The sequence below is a fragment of the Nothobranchius furzeri genome, chromosome 2 (genome assembly GCF_043380555.1).
Source record: "Nothobranchius furzeri strain GRZ-AD chromosome 2, NfurGRZ-RIMD1, whole genome shotgun sequence".
Taxonomy (NCBI): Eukaryota; Metazoa; Chordata; class Actinopteri; order Cyprinodontiformes; family Nothobranchiidae; genus Nothobranchius; species Nothobranchius furzeri.
In genome coordinates this window covers 86,935,357-86,955,567 of record NC_091742.1, presented here as the reverse complement: position 1 = coordinate 86,955,567, position 20,211 = coordinate 86,935,357, and the positions used below count along the sequence as shown (strand labels likewise).

The 20,211-nt window shown below is 44.4% G+C and overlaps 1 protein-coding gene across 1 annotated transcript in view; it reads right to left on the bottom strand.

Moving 5' to 3' along the window:
- dachb (dachshund b) overlaps positions 1 to 7,806 on the bottom strand; it is a 125,930-nt gene extending 118,124 nt beyond the window's left edge. Inside the window, exon 1 of the mRNA XM_015946041.3 lies at positions 6,896 to 7,806. Coding sequence (XP_015801527.3) covers positions 6,896 to 7,524 — 629 coding nt within the window. The 5' untranslated portion in view covers positions 7,525 to 7,806. The remainder of the gene's footprint in view (positions 1 to 6,895) is intronic.
- Positions 7,807 to 20,211: the final 12,405 nt, after the last annotated feature.

The window sequence follows — 20,211 nt, the reverse complement described above, 5'->3', positions numbered from 1 at the left end:
GTCACCAGGAACTGCCAAGACGTGTTCCAATGTTCTACCGAGGCGTGTGTTCTCCATTTGTTAGTGTTTAGCTAGCTAAGCGAGGATACACGGGAGGTGTCTTGTAGCCAAGCCTTGGTCAAAAATTACCCAGAATACACCGCGGTATTTTGAAAAGGACTGCAGATCAGAAGCCGGCAGCTACTTCGGGGACAATTTTCAAGTATAAATGTAAGTCAACTAATTTAAAATGTTTTTTTTGTTAGATCCAAAGAAGTTATCCATTGTTGGTTAGTTGCTTAGCAGTTGCAGCTTCGGTGGCTAGCGGGTAGTAACTAGCTTACATATTTAACAAATCTATACACAATTTAAAAAGTAAAAGGCTCATTATATATTTATATTGAAACTATTACGTAGAAAATATAACGTTATCTCCCGTGTCACGTGACGTCACGTGACCGCCGTGAAAGCCGCGGCCACGTGATGCAGGTCTGTTCCATTGAGCCGTTTTCTTTGACCAAGGAAGGACAGTGTCCTCGCAAGGACAGGCACCTTGACCTTGAGAAACACTCTAAATGGTGAAAATACAATTTTTGTGCAACTTGTGTGTATTTGTGTCATGTGACCCATGTGAGGCGGCCATTTATGAAATTAACAGTTGTGTTAGTCCCACTGATACTTTGGTGATTTCCCACATAATTATGTTTCTAACCTGCAGCCGTTGCAAGTTGTAACAGATGAAAGCTAAAAACTACTTCATCACAAATTATGTCAAATTAAATGCAACACTCTAGGGGTGAAAACTAATTCAGCACATTTGCCCTCATGTGATGAAATAAATTCTGATTTTTGACCAAAGCAAAAATGTTGTAAGTGACCAATTTGGTGTGTTTGCGTATTCTCTTGTTGCAAACTCTCTCTGTCCCGGCAGACCCAGGAAGGCCTCCGCGTGTTCAGACCGAAGAGCCAACCTGAGCAGATGCGAGTTCATTCCCCCAGCTGAAGCTCTGAATAAACCCCGTTTAGTGTGGGAACGCTGGTTTCTGCTAACTTTCTCACTTCTGATATTTTGGTTTTCTTCTCAGTGAAAACAGAAGATCCTTAATAAGCTCACATCAAAAGCACTTTAAATTAAAAGGAAACAAAACACAAGTTAACAAAACCGGCAGCGAGGGGACGGGTGGATTTAAGACGTAACTGGCTTCACACACACACACACACACACACACACACACACACACACACACACACACACACACACACACACACTTGTGTGGATTACAGAGAAAACCAAGCACAGTGGGAGCTCTTTTTTCCTCAGTGCATGGGTGTGTGAGCATTTAATATTTCCTTTTCTTTTTTCCCAGAGAATAATATTGTGTGTGTGTGTGTGTGTGTGTGTGTGTGTGGGGGGGGGGGGGGGGGGGGCATTAGAAGAATGACAATATGATTGGAGGGAAAGGAGTGTGTGTTCGCTGTGCGTTCAACAACAATAGCTCTCCAGCCGTGTTGTTCCATGTGCATTCACATGATCCATTATTACCCCTGACATGTATCACTTAGAGAGAGTGTGTGTGTTTGTGTGTGTGAGGAGGAAAGAAGACGAGATGATCAAGAGGACGATGGGGCTAAAGAGAATTATTGAGAGGTGAAAACAGGTAAAAAAAACACAGGTGAGGCACTTGAGGTTTAATCACCAGCAGGACAGTTTGTGTGTTTGTGGGGTAAAAACAGAGGTCAGACGGCAACAATCCAGAGACTCTACAGCAACACAATCCTGTGTTAATTATTAGCCGAGACCGAACGCATGCCAGCCAAAAGCAGCCATCTATCATCATCAGCAACACAAAAATAACCCAGCTGGGAGACGACGGCCAGCTTTCCCACCGCCTGGCCTGGCCAGAGAGTCTGGGATGTTTCAAGGAGTTTCCAGAAATCCAGTAAAACACAGAATGGTTTTTGTTTTTATCGTTAAAATGATCTCAGAGTAATCCTGCAGCAGGACAGCGAGATCAGATAAACAAACATCCTCAGATGTGGAAAAAAAAAATCCACAAACGTTGACGTCAGAAGTCAGTCTGAGTTCACACAAGAAGGAAGAGGTCAGAAGTTCCTCCAAGATAAACCTCTTCTTCGTTTTTGTTTCAGGAATTTTGAACTGCGGAAGATTTATGTACTTTAATTTACTCTCAACTTCAAATTTCTCACACACACACACACACACACACACTTTGGACCACGTTTGAAGCATTCCGACAAACTAAATCACAAAACAAAATGAGGATCAATTGTGACATTTTGAGACTAAAAGACAACAAGTAAATTGGCGGCTGCATTACTAGGTTCTTTACTTTGTTTTTGACTAACAGGGCTGGGCAATATGGACCAAAACTTATATCTCTATCTTTTAGCTGAATTCCGATATATGATACATATCTCAATATTTCTCCTCCTGTAAAATATTAATAAGTTAACTGACTTCAAGCTGTCTTGAGAAATTATTTACATGAATCAGTAGATTAAATGCATAAAAATGTATTGATTTTTGTCCAACTTTAACCTTAGAGTCTATTCTCTACCAGTCTGAGCTTTAGAAACACTGGTACAGCTGTCTGCTGACACACACACACACACACACACACACACACACACACGCGCACACACACACACACACACACACACACACACACACACACACACACACACACGAGCTAGAGGTGTATCAGATGTCCCACAGGCACTTTTTAATTTTATATTTATAATTAATGTAAAATTATTAATATTTCATCTAGAGGTGGGCCATATCGTATATTTCTTGTCCAGAGGAAAAAAAATATCTGTCGTGTTAAGCTAAATGTATGATGATGTAATTGCATCTACTGAAGATCACATGGGTTATTAAGTTATTAGGGCAAACATGGCTGAAATCTAACAGTGTTGGCTCATATCAGCGATTATGCTGTAATAACTCAGAGTCTCTGGTTGCTCTTTTATGAGTGTTATTTTCGGGCTACTGTCGCTGTAACCCACGCCTTACAAACTCTTAACTTTTTCAGCAGAATCGCTCGTAATGGAGTATTTACTAGCATAGCAAACCAGAGCGGAAAAAAACGGAACAACATTTCTCACCCGTTGAGCTCGCCTTCAAAATAAAACAGTTACCCTATAGTTTACTATTCAACCCCTTCCAATATGTTTGAGGTCATTTGGCCACTCCGGCTTTCCCTAGATGTTTCCTCATTACACAGGGGAGGGAGGGGTTTGACTCGTCTCTCCGCACAAGCAGGATGGATAAACAGAACTCTGTTGGTGTTAAACGTCCCCAAATAATTAAAAACCAGGGGTCTCATTTATCAAACATTGCGTAGAATCCTTACTATAACCATACTTAAGCTAAAAAATGTAGGTTTGTGATCCATCACACATGGAGTACACACAGCTGCACGCAATCTCCGCTTCATAAATCAGAAACTATCTAGAAAGGTTCTCAGCTGCTTTTTAGTCACATCCCACCCTCACCACGCCCACTTACTGCCATAAATAGTCAATGCAAAGTGCCTTGTGGACCTCATGCATATACATAAGTTGGCTGTTGCAGCACTCCGCCAATGACATGGCGACCGTAGATCAAGGCAGATCAAGGAAGTGCTATTTCACAGAAGCAGAAAATGAGGTACTTGTGGGTGAGGTGGAGAAATGAAAGGAAGTGCTTTTGCCAAACAAATAAGAGAAAATCCACGGAGTGGCACAGCGTTGCTGAAGCCGTCAATGTTGAGTTCTTTAGAGAGATCTGTGGCGGATATTAAAAAAATGGTCCAATCAGGATTCGATCCCCAGACTCCCGGGTGAAAGGCACGCGCACTAACCAGTCAGCCAAACGGAGAACTCCTCTGTACAAGTAGCCAGGGTGCATGATCAATCGGGTCACAGTGACAGGACACACACTGTCACAGACGCATGACATTCTGTCTCAATCTGTCCCCCTGCTGGTATTCTGCATTCTGCGCTTAAGGCTGTGTGTGTGTGCGTGCATGCGCATGTGTGTGAGTGTGCGCGCATGTGTGTGTGCGTGCGCATGTGTGTGCGTGCATGTGGGGGATCTTGTTCTGTGTGACAACAAAGCAGTACAAGTGATAATACTGCAGGATTTCATAATTGTATCCTTCTCAGCAGCAGCACTGCATGTCCAATATGTGCGTAAGCCAGGTTCTTAGTCAACTTAAAGTTGTGCACATTTTTCCGCTAAGTTTTCTTTCATAAATGCCAAAGTTTGCGTGGAGAGTTGCTTACGCAGTTTTCCGACCCCGTTTTGTGCGTAAGCAAGCTTTATAAATGAGGCCCCTGGACGCCAAATGCAAAGTTTAGAGCAGCATATTTACCCAGAGGCTCTCAGATTGAGCTAACTTGTGAGAATACACGTAATAACCGCTTAGAGATGGAGCAACATGTCGCTAATATAGCGGCTAATCGCCAGCAAAGCAGTTTGACCAGTTATATCTATAGAAAAATAAAAAGTCATCTTATATCTTGTTTAAAAATTATACCAATATTTTAAAAAATATCTATACATCACCCAGCCTTAGACTGAACCAAAACGAGGTAAAAACAACTTTTTAGCTGTGTTAAAAAAAGAAGATGTTTAAAAAAGTTGTGTTCCGTTAATCAAATTCCTGGATTTTTCTTACATTAAACTAATGACACACACTAAAATCGAAGGTTAACCTTACACATGGCGGAATGAGGGCAAAACACACTGGTGATAAATGACGTGTACATAAAAAAGCCTAAATTATTGTTAGCAATGACCTCCACATGTTCTGTGGCACATATTTTTCCCCATATTGTTTTATTTTCAAGCACTGACTTCATTTGGACATCTGGGCTTCCGCAGAATTTTTCTCAGCTTTTCAGTAGCACCAACTGTCCGTGTTAGATGTTTATTTACATAAATGTGTTTTACATTAGCAAGAATGCTACAAAATTTGTATTAGCTAAACATTTAAATAGTATAGAAGTAAGTATTTGGACCATCAAAAATTATACTCTTATAAATAGGGCTGTGTATTACATCGAATCTGACAATGCTATATCAGAGTAGAGGACAGAAAATTCTGCAATATAGTGAGATATTCAAAGCCAGCTACTTTTGGCCAATTTAAGGCAGAATTTCACTGGAAACATCAGGCCAGACACTTCACCAATCAATCCGTTGTTATTGCGAGATCTCATTGTTCCGTTGAAATACGGTGGTAAAGACCGCTGCCACATAGCTGTTGGATTTTAAATTGTAAAATAAAAAGACATATAGTAAATATTAGTATGTAAATGTTCAACACAAAAATCAAAACAATAACAATTCAGTAACACCAGATATTGCGATATTTCATTGTATCAATATTTTCTTAAACACCTATTTATTCGTGTTGATCACCACTGAAGAACAAAAGTCTGCCACCGGTGCTAGCCATCTCCTTCCATTCTGGCCAATGTTTTGGCAAATTACGCAGTTTCATGATTGTTATTTTAATACTGTCCAAAAGGATCATCATTATGACCCCCCCCCCCCCACCACCACGATATAACAGAGCTGCCTGAGGGTTAAGAACTGGGCTGTAGGTCATCATAGTTCCCACTTCTCAGAAAAACTCCATGAGTCTTTTCTAATTTCTCTCAAACTAACTGGGATATAAAACACTTTTTCAAATAAGAAATAAATATCTTTCCACTTTCCATCTGAAAGTCAGAAACAAGTTCGGAGCAAGCAGCCCAGGCTGGCAGGTTTCCATCTGATGGCGGGTTTCTGACTGAAATAACCTGCGCTGATGTAAAAATAAAGCCTGTTATCAGTTCTGTTAACGCCATCACGCAAACCCAGTCCTCTGCATGGTCCAAATGCTATTCCTGTGCTTCCTGTTGCCAAAAAAATCTCAGACTAATTAGTTTTGCTTTTCACAGCTGACAAATAAAGATGTAATTTAGGGGGGAAAGGACATTTGATTAGTTTCAAAGACTTTAGCTTGTTTTTGCTGCTTTTGAACAGGAATCTGTTTCATTTTTTGTTATTTTTTGGCACACCCAGATCTGTTTAAGCAGATCCGTTCTCATCTTATGGCTGAAAAACACAATCAAAAGCAGTTTCTCAGTTTAATTTCATTACAAGTTCAACTTTTTGGCTCCAAGTTGTTGTTTTTTTTTGTTAAATTTCTAAAACAGAATGGGTTTGCATTCGTGGGAACGCTGCAAAATCAAGAAAATACAGCATAAAGAAGACAAACGGTCATGATTTCATTCAGAAAAGCTGAAGCAGCAACTTCAACACACACACACACACACACACACACACACACACACACACACACCATTATACACAACACACTACAAATAGAGCTCTGTAATGTGTTTACACAACAACACACATCAGTGTGCCATCTCTTACAATTTTTCACACATGAACACACACACACACAAACACACACACACACACACACACACACACACACACACACACACACACTTTTCTCCACATTGACACAAGTAACATAATAATCATCAAACTCTTCCAGTCTTAAACAGACCAGCTGCTGTTTTGGCCTCAGAAACCTAAAACATGATTATTACCATGAGTTTGTGCCACACTGAGGCCTACAGGCCTAACCTGATCATCTGCTGTGAGGATCAGTGCGGAAAACCTTTTAAAGAACATTCCTGCTAAACATTTCCCAGCATCTAACTTTGAGGCAGCCGGAGCCAGAACCACTTTCTAGCCTTGGATGAAGTTGTGTGTGTGTGTGTGTGTGTGTGTGTGTGTGTGTGTGTGTGTGTGTGTGTGTGTGTGTGTGTGTGTGTGTGTGTGTGTGTGTGTGTGTGTGTGAGTGTGGCGCAGCTGGACTCTATGAGGGACTATGCGCTGACCGACCTGGCGCTGGTGCAGTCCTGGTAGAGGATCTCGAAGTCCTTCCTGGAGATGAGTTTGCAGCGGTTCACGCCGGGCTGGATGGCGCCGAGCCCCCGCAGGACGCGCACCTGCTCCACGGTGCACACCACCGGCGTGATGTCCAGCCTCTTCAGCTTGGTGTACACGGTGTGCAGCCCGCCCACCAGGTGCTTCAGGAAGAGGTCGAACACCTGCGGAAGGCAGATCAGCTCCTGGCCGTCCACGCTGAAGCTGGCCACCTTGACGCCGTGCACCTCCACCAGCTTGCACTCGCTGCACAGACCCGGGCTGGACGGTGTCTGCACCAAGCCGGGGGAGGGGGGAGTCAGGCCGGCCGCGCTCAGAGAGCCAAGTCCGCCGAGGGAGCCCAGGGCTCCGCCACCGTTCCCCAGACCGGACAGGGTTCCTCCGGGTCCAGGCAGGAAGGCGCTGAGCATGCTGCTGGTGAGCCGCGGAGAAGGGGACAGGGAGTGCGGGTGAGAGTTGGTGTGCACCGGGCTGGAGGTGCCGGTGGAGGTGTGGAGCCCCTCCGGGGCGGAACGGTACAGCCCGACGGGAGTTGGGGCGCCCGAGCCCGGGGACAGGAGCGGAGGGGAGCCCGGGAGCGACATGGAGGAGGTGATGGTGGGAGAAGTGGAGAGACGCGCGTACTCTCTCTCCTCCTGTTGTCTTCAGTTAGAAAACACGTGTGCGTCTGTTTTCGGACTTTTCCCTCACTTTCTCCTCTTCTTTAATTCCTTCGGACTGTTCCTCCTCTTCTCCTAAACTCTTCCCTCTTTCCATCCAGGAGAAACTCGCACTCTGAGAATCCGTGCGTGGACTGTCCGGTCTGTGCGTAAAACCGCCTGGATCAGACTCCGGGTCAGCCTTCAGCATGGCCACGCCCCCACCCCCACCCCCCCGCGTTGACTGACAGATCTGTCAGCCAATCAGAGCAGGCGTGGGGCTCTGATTGGTGGGATACGCTCCGTGTGTGTGTGTGTGTGTGTGTGTGTGTGTGTGTGTGTGTGTGTGTGTGTGTCAGTCAGATCTGTCGCTTTTATAAACTTTCTCACGAGCTGCTTCTCTCTCTCTCCCCAGCGGGATGTTTTTATTTGTTCTCCTCATTTTGCGTTTCATCCACACAAATGGTGCGTGCGTGCGCGCGCTTTGTCCAGTTGCTGCTCATGCGCGAGCTGTGGCGGAGGAACGAACGCACCAGTGACCTCTGTTGAGGAGACGTTTCAGGTTTGGAGAAACGATGCTGGAGCATGAAAGTAAAAGTGAGTTTGGATGAAAAAGAAAAGAGAAACAAAAGGATGACGTGATGATTATTTAGAGAAGAGGAGGATTAAGAACATAAAAGTCTGCAGAAGAATAAAAGATCACGGTTTAGCATCAAAGGGAATTAGTAGAGTGTGTTTAAACAGTGAAATGGGATTGAGCGGTGTGGATTACAGACAGGCTGGGATTTTATAATCCCGTGTAATCTCATTAGACTGAGAAACCCTGACTGAATTAAAAACACAGAGAAGAAGAGACTGATGGAAAGTGTAAGAAAACAAGAGTTTCACGGGAAGTGATGTCTGGGTCAGTCCCTCTGGGAGAAAGTCACCACCAGATTCATTTGAGAGCGTTTGTTTCTAAACCATTCTTTTGTTTTAATGTAAGTTTCACACAAATAAAAATGCATTAAAATTGTTACGTTTTGAATCTTTTAAATTTGTTTGGAGCGATCAGGGACAATATATTACAAAGTGATATAGAGTTTTAATACAAATAAACAAATATTTATTCTTTCCTCGAAACACCCTCATATTGTTAGATTGTTTCAAGTGTTTTTTTTTAGAACAGGCTATCATAAGAAACAGGAACTGAAATATAACGGTTGACCTGACAGTTAAAGGGTTAACATGCACCCTCTTTATTAACTATTTTTTGTTTGTTATTCTAGTTTTCTTCCTTATTTTAATTCTTATGGTGTTGGGTTATTGACAAGTTTACCTCACTGATCCACCTATGATCCCAACACACGTGACAACATAGCAGTTCCCCTCTCATCCACTAGGGGCTGGCACCAGAAAGGAGCAAGTTCCCATTGACTCCCCTGTTAAAAAATGCCAACTTCACAGCAGAAATAAACAAGTTACCTTGTTCACAAAACCATTTTAGGTTTAATAGATCTAGTTTACACTCATGACAACTCTGAAGGGGGGTGAATGTTTTTGCTCTTCCCTTTAGGTGTAATAAAATCATGAATTCCATCTTTTAGTTCTTTTTAAAACACAGAAAGGTTTTATTTACCTGCAACGTTTCGTTTGCGGCTGCAAACTTCGTCAGGCTGACGCTGATGGTGGCGTCACTTCCTTCTCCGTTTATCCGCGGGCAGCAGAGGAAGTTGTCGCCCTCTGCTGCCCGCTCTCCCCTCTCCGACGATGCAGTCCCATGCGCTGAAAACACCGGTCCGGACCAAGACAGCACAAAACATAATGAAAAGAGCACAGAGAGCACTACTCAAGGAAAGGATAAGAAACATCACAACCAAATCGAAGCAAATAGAAGACGAACTGGAAAGAAGACACCTGGACTTAAAAAAGAATTACAAACTTGATAAAAAACGGAGGAACTAATTAAAGGACACATGATGGAAAAACAGGAAAAAAAGAGTTCATAAAAGTAAGAGAAAGACACATGAAGAACTTAAACTCATCAACAAGAAAAAGAGAAAAGAAATACAAGATAACTCCACACAAAGCTCATGGGTATGCAACATTTCACAATACGAACTAACAGAAGCAGAAGAATGCATATTAAAAAATGTTTAAACTTTGCAGTAACACCAAAGAAAATACCAAATGATGAATTTATTGTAGCAACAGAACTAGCATGTCAACAGATCACAGATGAGGGAAAGAAAGCAGAACTCAGAAATAACATAGTTGGGATATTAAAGAACAGCTAAATTCAACACAGCAATGTTACAAAAGAAGAACAATCAGACATGACAGCTTTATCCAAAACTAAACAGATAATTATTCTACCGGCAGATAAAGGAAGAACTACAGTAGTTGTGGACAGAGAAAAATATAAACAACAGATGAAACAGATGTTAGAAGACAAAAATGCATACAAAATACTTTAAAAAGACCCAACAGAAAACATTAAGAAAAACATGAAAAAATTACTGAAACCACTACAAGAAAATGGCAAAATAACAAAAACAAATGTACAAAAACTGGATTCCTACGGCAAACATAACACCAAGAATATATGGAACGCCAAAAATACATAAACAAAACACCCCACTTAGACCAATAGTTGACAGCATAGGTACACCAACATACAACATGGCAAGAGATATCAGCAAAATCATCAGCCCATTATTAGGAAACACAGATCAACACCGCAAAAATAGCATAGAACTGGCAAAAGAACTAAAGGAGATTACAATAGAAGACAACGACTAGGGATGAGCGAGTACACCGCTATCTGTATCTGTTCAACCAACTAAATTATCTGTATCTGTACTCGGAATGGAAGTGGCATAACCCGGAAGTGGGTGTGGTTTGACCGGAAGTGGGTGTGGTTTCACATCAATATATTATTTTAAGTCTGAAATTGATATGGGATGATCAGAAGTTGCTATATGTATTGTTTTCTTTAACTATTTACAGAGCAGCCTCAGAATTGAGATTAAATATTTTTGATCACAATAGTAAAGGAACTATTACAGAACATGTGTTTCAATAAAATCAGAACATTAAAATTTAAGTGCATGAATTAATGCATCTGAACTCATGCAGTAGGAACTAGGAAATATGAAATGCTAGAACCAGACACAATTTTATATGTTTTTTATTTTAATTTGAATAAACAGATTTTTTTCTTAACATTCTTGGCATTTTGCCCCACACAAAGTTAAACAAAACAATGTTGATTAAGGTGTGAGTGTGTGTGAGAGAGAGAGAGAGAGAGAGAGAGAGAGAGAGAGAGAGAGAGAGAGAGAGAGAGAGAGAGAGAGAGAGAGAGAGAGAGAGAGAGAGGGTGAGAGGGAGAGAGAGAGAGAGAGAGGGTGAGAGGGAGAGAGATGGAGTTAAAAAAAAAATAAAAACCCCGACCGGAGTGGAGGTAGTGAGTGACTGATGCAGCACGTCAGCTCTGTCTTGTCAAATGCACCATGTAAGTTACGAAAAAAGTAACTTTAAATATTCAACCGAAAAAGAGGCGAGCTGAAGAAAGCCTAGGGAAAACTGAAGAAACGTGAGCAACAGTGAAGCAATCACAGCGAGATCCGTTACTGTCTGTGTGTGTGTGTGTGGATGAGCCGGACGGACTGAGCTCCTGGCCGGCTAGAGAGTTTTGTGTGTAGGGAGGGGCGGGCGCTCTATGTGACTGGCCAATATAAGGAGACGTGGATGTGGGACCATGAACAGGGATGATGGAGTTTACTCATTGGATCGTGCATGGGACTGCATCGTCGGAGAGGGGAGAGCGGGCAGCAGAGGGCGACAACGTCCTCTGCTGCCTGCAGATAAACGGAGAAGGAAGTGACGCCACCATCAGCGTCAGCCTGACGAAGTTTGCAGCCGCAAACAAAACATTCATGAATAATTAGATTTGATTGACAGGATGTATGAGCATCAGCGCTAATGCTAGCAGCGTGCTAGCAGCTAGCTCTGGGGTATAGACTTCGGCGTCACGTTAGATGTTTGGTCATTTTGGCTCTGACTTTAGTTGTGTTCTCTGTGTGTTTGTGTCTGGATGTTAATCATGGAATTATTTGGACAAAGGTGGTAAGCTGTGGTTAGTAACTGTACTAACAGATCATCCAAGAAGTCTACTTCATTTTTATCAATAAGTAAAATAATATTTCTGTACATTATTTTGCTGGCTGAAAGGAGGGAAGTGCTGTGCATTTAACATAACACTGCTTGGATGGGTTGAAATATAACGTGTTGGTGGGGCTGGCTGGGTAACGAAACTAGAGCTAGGTCCACTGCGGTCAAAGATCCGAAAGGTCACAGCTGCACAAAGCAGGTTTGCTGAGTTTCGGTACCGCCCTGCGCTCAGAGATCCACGATTCTGCCACTCCATCCTCCAGGAGGCAGCCCAGCGAGGTGCCCGGCTTCTCCAGTCTCCCAGTTTGGAGACTGATGTGAAGGGAAGTATCGATCTTCTTTGGCCTCTTCCATCAACCCAAAGCAGTCCCAGGCAGCCCAGTTCTCATTCCTGCCCCACCAGTGGAAATCCACTACTGAAAAATCCTGGAAAATGCTGCAGAATTCAGCCCCTAAAATAAATAAAACAAGTCCAACTCCTGCAGTGTTTCTCTCGGATCGTTTTTCAAGTCCAGTTAAAGCAGGGAGACTTGATTTCTGACATCAGAATAAAATATTCAACCATTTATTATTTTTTTTTGTCTTATTTACCCCTTTGCGTTAAAAAAAGGCAACAAGAAAACCACAGGATGAACTGATTATTGGAAGGAATGTTAGCCAACATTGCATTAGCTGTTAACGTAGCATAATCAGTCTCTAATTCTAATTTCCAGTTGTTGTTCATCAGAATACTTAAGAAAATGTGAAAACCGGGGTTTGGCTCAAACAATTGTTATTATAAAGACTATGAATAAAAAGTTGGAGCAGGAAGTGTAAGTTGAAGGGAACAATCCTGGTCAGGAATGGGAAAGACAAGCAGAAAGAGGTGAAGGGGAAAAGGTGAAGACCAGCACAGAGAATGAAACAAAGAAAGAAGAGAGTTTAAACAGAGAGTAAGAATGTGATGATTCGCCTCGGAGGACTAATAATAATCAAACTAAAGCTGGACTCAGAAAAAGACAGAGAGAGATGAGCTCTTAGTGGGGCTGAATATCTCTCAGTGGGGACATAATGACCAGTATGAACTTGGAAGTTGGACTTCTGGACGTGGGCTGCGACGGAAATGAAGAGGAGCCCACTCAGGAGGAGCCAGAAGAGGAAGAGGATGACAGTGTGATGAGGAGAGGAAGAGTAACCTCCAAAGGAGGTGGTAGGTTAAATAAAAGATACACTTGTCTGCTAGAGGCTTTTAAACCATCAAAGTCTGACTCTTCAGAGAGAAAAGAGGCAGAAAACGTGAAATTGTTGCTGTTTCCAGTTGATAAAACACTGTGTTGTGAATGATGTCACTGTTCTGATCACGAGATTCACGAAACACAACATTACAGAAGGTTATTCCAACAATTTTACTATTTTGTTATATTTTTACAACACAGATTCATGTGAAAAATATTTTTTTTTCAGAATTTTATATTTTATTCTGATACTAGTTAAACCTGATATTCAGGCTGAATGTTTCTACATAACATAAAACTAACAGCAGATGGCTAACCAATCAGAAACTACATTCTGACCCGAGTGTTCCCCCGTCTATTTTCTATCAGGGACTCAGACTGACTAGCCTGGCCTGCCAGACTCGTCCTCTGTTTAATTCTGCACAGAGAAAGAGTCTGGTAACTCACAGGCAGAGAGTCACATGAGGGGCAGGACTAAGCAGCTCAAAAATAACCAATCAGAAAAAAGATGGAAATGCTGACTGTACCGGCGACACTTTCGTTTTGTAGCTGTAGTAAAAAATGGCGTCTGGCGACAGCGCAAACATCTTTCTTTAGAAGAAAGGCTTTTAGCGCTTCGACTTGTTGTTGTTTTAAATACATTCAAGCCATTTAGAACAGAGGAAAGAGCCGCAGCGAACTCTGTCGCTGTCTTCAATGTTTATGAGAAACCGAGCGTCGCCGTGTGTGATATCCGCGACGCTTTAGTTTTTTAGCTGCAGTCAAAAATGGTGTCTGGCAACAGCGCAAACATCTTTCTTTAGAAGAAAGGCTTTTAGCGCTTCGACTTGTTGCGGTTTTAAAGATGTGTCCAAGTCATTTAGACCAGAGGGAAGAGCTGCAGCAAATTCGGCCTCAGTCGCCTTGTTCGACAAACTCAGCGTTGTGGTGTGTGATGTGTGCTCAGTGTTGCCAACTCGGCGACTTTGTCACTGTTCCTAACGACTTTTTGACCCCCCTCAACGACTTTTTTTTTCCAAAAAGCACCTAGCGACAAACTTAGCGACATTTCTCAGGACCCGTTGCTACTTTCTGTAGAACTTTCATGTAGATATTCCCTACAGATTAGCAACAAAGAAACCGTTTGCACTCTGAACCGTTCTTCCGGGAGTAAGGAAAGAGAACGATAATCTGCGCATGTGCACGAGGACTGACCAATCATAAACCGCTTTCGGCCGGTCTGATTCGCTGAAGCTGCAGAGCTGGAGACCGCCGATTTACGTCTGCTGCTTTCATATTGCTGCAGGCTCACGCTTCTACTAGAGACGGCGCGGGCGTCAACCTGCCATCTCTGGTTCTGCAGCCGTCAGACACGTTGGTTTTTCCTGCATTTGGCAAATAAAGTCATCGGGAGTTTCAACTACCGTCCCGTTTACACACGCAGCTCTGTGGCTCATCTGAATTTCCTTCAGTGACACAGGGATGGTTATACTATGAGACACCCGCTCCCTTTTGCTCGGAGCGCCGTTATTATCACGATGGAGAGAATACACAACAGAGAAGTTGAGAAACTATGAGGTGTAAAAAAACAGCTTTTTAGGAAAATGTCTGTGAGAATGAGGAGAGCAGGAGGTCTGAGTCATATCCTACAACAGAACTGTTTGGATCACCACACCATATCTGTTTTAATGCCACTTTATTGGTAGTTTTGGAATTTATTGTACATATCAAAGCAATTTGGGCCATTTTAATCATACTAATTAATAACTTTAACATATAACATAGTATTTATTTTCCTCCCTTTTAGTCCTATTTTATATATATATATATATATATATATATATATATATATATATATATTAGATGCCATAGGGAAAACGAACGCTAATGTGGCGTGATGACGTCATCAATATGTAAATAAGCACGTGACGTCATCTGGCGACATCTAGTGACTTTTGGGGGGAACTTCAGCTACTTTCAGTCAAAAACAGTTGGCAACACTGTGTGTGCTACTCAGCGCTGATTGGCCCGGTTAGAATTCTCAGGGGGTGGGGTTATTTCAATAGGAGAGTTCCCAGACCCTTTCTCTGTGCAGAATTAAACAGAGGAGGAGTCTGGCAGGCCAGGCTACAGAGTGACAGATCACATTTAAAAAATAATAAGTCAAAAGTGAACTTGCTCTTTCAGGCTGGCTCCATGAAGGACAGAGTCCATGATGCTCCATGATAAAACCTCACTGTAACCAAAAAGGTAGAAAACTCAACAGATTGGATCTCATAAAAATCTGATTTTACGTATGATGTGTGTTACTGACGCTCCCGTTTCTCGCCTCTAGATGGTTGCAGTGGCTCCATCCTCACCTGGCTCCTTTCTCCAGTTGCCCCGCTGTGCGTGATTCTAATCACAGCACAGCTGGTAAAAGGATGTCACCTGGACTGAGACGAGGAGAAGGTTACAGGGAAGTGTGGACACGTAAGTGTTCTCACTGCTCCCTTCTCCTCGCATGCTCGAATTTTGATTAGCTTCATTGGTAAACTCGACCCTTGAACGTACATTTGGATTTGGCTTTGTCAAAGCGTCTCTGCTTACGAGGACTGCTCCTGTTTAAGTTGTGGATTTTAGTTGGACTATTTATGTTAGTTTTCTCAGCCCCTTTTGGGCTGGCGCTTCTGTTAGAACCTTATGAACATAGATCCTTTGTTTTCTTATGTAGATATCCCTTTTACTGTAAATACTTTTAGTCCACCTGAGTTTTGTAAATAAAATCCTTGTTTTAGCGACACACTACTCTGTTATTTTTATCTCACAAGTTTTCATTACTCCCTCCACCACCATCACTCCTAGCGAGCAGGGGGGACGTAATAATGTGTCTGACTTAACTGGCAGAAAACTACCAGTCAAAGTGAAGGACTTTGAGCGACGCCTTACATCAGTTAAAATGTTCACATACCTTTCAAATTAAAAGTCTTATTCTTTGCAACATTGTTCATATAAGTGATGATATTTCTGGAAGTGGGTGTACTTAAATGTCTATAGAGAACAGTTTATAAATGCGTAGATCAGCACACCCAGGCTACCGCTCCCTCCCCCAGGCTCCTGTCCCCACCAGTGTGGGATCCATGTGAAAGTGATTTTCATTTACTTTCTCAGTCCCAGAAGCCAAGGCTTGACAACTGGGCTTCAGGAGGGTGCTCCTTACTCCGGGGGAGGAGAAGGGAGGCCAATGTTTATACCGTCGGATCAGAGCTTCACCTTTGGTAATGAGTGGATGTTATCTGGTCTGTAGATGGGGTGAGAAGTACTGAAACCCTTCTGCAGTTGCAGCTTCATGGATCTTTGACAGCGGTGAATCAGCGGAGGAGAGACAGCTGCATGCCTTGGTTGTTGGGATCTGGCTGCCGCGGTGCGAGACTGGTCACCTGTGGACCTCTCTGAGGGAGACCACAGAAACACCGCAGCTTGGTGATTTGCAAGCCTCTGTAAGCTTTAGCTATCTCAGTTAGCTCAAGTTTCAACATCCAATGCTACCTACATGTCATAGTTCAACCCATTTTTGACCAAGCAACACTCCGGGACCTGCAAACTGCATTACCCATCTTCGGATAGATATATTCTCTGATAACATTAGACATAAAAGTCATTGTTTTAGCTTCAGCATCCACACGATGAAAGGCAAAAACAAAATAAGTCCCAAAAGGAAAATGTTGCTTTTTAAGAAAACAAACTGTCTGCAGATAACTGACCTGTTAAAGCAGACAGGATTAGTTCCCATGCAAATAATGAACCGAATTTCAGGGAGACAAGTTAAATAACCGGGTCAACAGAGAGGGAGAAATGGAGGGCATGAGAGAAACGTAAATGTAGAATATGTTTAACTGGGTGACATTGGTGTGCTGGCCTTTAAAAAAGTTCTGTTTTTACTTCACTTTGGGACAAAAACATGAATGAAACACAGCCTCAGGCCCAGTGTGTGTGTGTGTGTGTGTGTGTGTGTGTGTGTGTGTGTGCGTGTGCGTGCGTGCATTGGGGGGCTTCAAACTTTTCATCTAAAATGCCTCTACACAAGCAACAGACACATGCACACACACACACCAACTACTACTGTTTGTGTGTCACCCCTCGAGGCCATGGGGATTTATTTAGCTTTTATTTATACAAGCTTAGAGTCAAACCATCCATCTCTCACACAACAGCCCGCAGCTTTCATTACAGTGGGTGTATGTGTGTGTGCGAGAGCTCTAGATGACACTGTGAGCATGTTAGCAAGTTTGTGTTGATTTACAGTAAGTCTTTGATGACTACGTGTGTGTGTGTGTGTGTGTGTTTTCCCATCATCCTCGGCGGCACCTCGAGCGGTGATGTTGACGACGGCAGCTGAAGTTGTGTTCTTTAATGATCTAATTCAACAACACAATTACCAAGTGTCAAACTGCAGAGCGAGCATCTCACGGCCGGACGGCGTGACAGCGATGCTCGGCATCCACACAGGCCACTTTATCTCTTACAACAATCATCGGCTAAATTAAAGCCCACTCAACACCTCAAATATCCAATAAAATCTCCTGTTTTACGCTCACTTGAGGTGGAAAATAGATTTGTAGATTGTAAACCCAAGCAAGAGCGACTGATGCATGAGGCGGTTGGGCTAAAGGGTCAGCTGATTATTGAACTGCTTCATAACGAAAGCAGAACTGATGCAGGACTGAGAGCATTTTTCCTAAAACAGCGATAATACTGAAGCAACATGTGGGGTAAAATAGCAAAAACAGTTTATCGTTTCAATGTAATGGACATAAACTGATGTGCTGGAGCTGTGCTAACTGTGCTCTTTTCCATATGGCAGTTTCACATCTGGGCCGGAATGGACCAGGCAGGGTGGTGTCGGTCCGGGTCCCGCACCAGTAGGGTTTGTTCACACACGCTTCTCAGGAACGGGGAAATCTCAGACCGTGTGGGCGGGGAAAGAGGCACGCGGAAAGGTCCGTGGTGTCTCCCTTAAACGACGGCAGTGCTGTGTGTGTGTGTGTGTGTATACTCTTCACAGAAGTGAGGAGAGACAGAGAGCTGCCGCAGCCTCAGTCAGGGCTCACCGACGTTTACTTCTCAGTATACAAAATAATTAATCAACCAGCGGGAAGCTCCCGCTGCTTGATTCTATCCACCAATCAGAGGCTCCCCCTAACAGCAGGTGTGTATTTGAGCCGGCCAGTCAGCCAGTAGTGGATGTGTTGGAACTGTTCAGCCCGAAGAGACCTCCTGGGTGTGAGGGCCGAAAAACTGAACGGTTGAGCACGGAAAAATACAAGGTCTCCTAGATGTGAACAATTTAAAAGCTGCCCAGTCCGGTCTGTGCTGGCCCAGATGTGAAAGTCCCAAAAGATTTTAACATTAAAATAATAACTGACACCATTATTTATCCAACCAAAGTGTGTTTGTTGAATGGTAAAATGTACAAAGTGTCTCAGGCTTACATGTTGTCACAGCTAAACATAAACAAATGAATATTTGATCATAGAGCAACAAATACAGATCTACAGAAATGTTAAATGGCCTGTATTTGATATAGTGCCTTCTAGAGTCCAGGAACCCCCCGCCCAAGGTGCTTTACAACACAATCAGTCATTCACCCATTCACACACACATTCACACACTGGTGGGGATGAGCTACGATGTAGCCACAGCTGCCCTGGGGAGCACTGACAGAGGCGGATCAATCTGGAATTATTCTGCCTAATAGGGGCGTGTTTTAGCAATATGAGACATCACAATCGGTCTCTGTCGGGTGCTGTAAATCGTTGCATGATGGGATAGCTAGGTGTATAAACAACAGAAGCATTGTGTCAGGTTCGGTGGCAGATCTGAAGCGTGACTGAGAGGATCTGTTGCCCAGATGCGGAGTGATGGAAATAACCAGCGTGGTTATCTCCTGAAGGTTTGGATTGAAGGTTTAGAGGGCTGGTAAGCCTGGAGACTTGATACAAAGTCTGGTGAGAACGATGACTGAGTAATGAATGAAACGCCGGCACTTCCTTATGTAGTGTCGTCGTGATGAAGTCAGCCGCCACGTTGGTGGCAGGAATGATGGGACAGAAGTCAGCGGGATGAGTTCGTGACAGGACCCCCCCCCCCCCCAGGGACGGCTCCCGAAGTCCCAGGACGGCGGGCCCAGAAGTCAGTCAGCAGGGTAGGGTCGACAAACGAGCTCGGGGGCTCCCAAGAGCGTTCCTCATGCCCGTACCCCTCCCAGTCCACGAGGTACTGCCAACCTCGTCCCCGGCGGCGAGCGTCTGCGGACCGTGTAGGTGCGATCAGCCTCAACCCCGCGGGGCGGAGGCACCCGGGCCGGCGGAGGGTGGAGAGGAGAGGAGACAACCGGCTTCAGCTGGGAGACGTGAAAGACCGGGTGGATCCGAAGAGTAGCCGGGAGGCGCAAACGGTAGGTGACTGGATTGATGACCCTGAGGACAGGGAACGGACCCAGGAAGGGAGGAGTGAGCTTCCAGGAGCCAGCTGGCATCCTCAGGTTAGCGGAGGAGAGCCACACCTGGTCGCCAGACCGGAAGACGGGGCCAGGCCGGTGGCGGCGACAATGCTGACGGGCATACTCCGTGTTGGCCCGGGTGATGGCCGCACGGGCCCGGATCCAGGCGAGCCGACAGCGGCGGACCAGCGTCTGGGAAGCAGGGACCTCCACCTCGGGCACCTGATGGTCAAACAGAGGAGGTTGGTACCTGTAACAGGTCTCGAAGGGAGACAGACTCGTGGCAGAGGAGGTCTGGAGGTTGTGTGACAGTTCCGCCCACAGGAGAAAGCGGGGCCAGGTGGTCGGCTGGGACGAAGTGAAGCAGCGCAGGTAGCGTCCAAGCTGCTGGTTAGCTCTCTCCGTCTGACCGTTTGTCTGCGGATGGTACCCAGAGGACAGGCTGGTGGAAGCACCGACCAGGCGACAGAACGCTTTCCAGAAGCGTGAGACGAACTGGGGTCCTCGGTCGGAAACCACGTCCTGAGGGAAACCATGGAGCCGCACCACCTGTTTTAGGAGCAGTTCAGCCATCCTCTTGGCAGTGGGGAGGCTGGCCAGGGCCACTAAGTGCACGGCCTTGGAGAAACGGTCCGTGACAGTCAATATGGTGTCCAGGTGGTTGACCGCCGGCAGTCCCGTGACAAAGTCCAGCCCGTTGTGTGACCACGGCCGCTTGGGCACCAGGAGAGGCCGTAACTCTCCAGCGCCGGGTCGGTTGGAGGACTTGGAGCGAGCACACACATCACATCCTGCGGTGAACTCGCG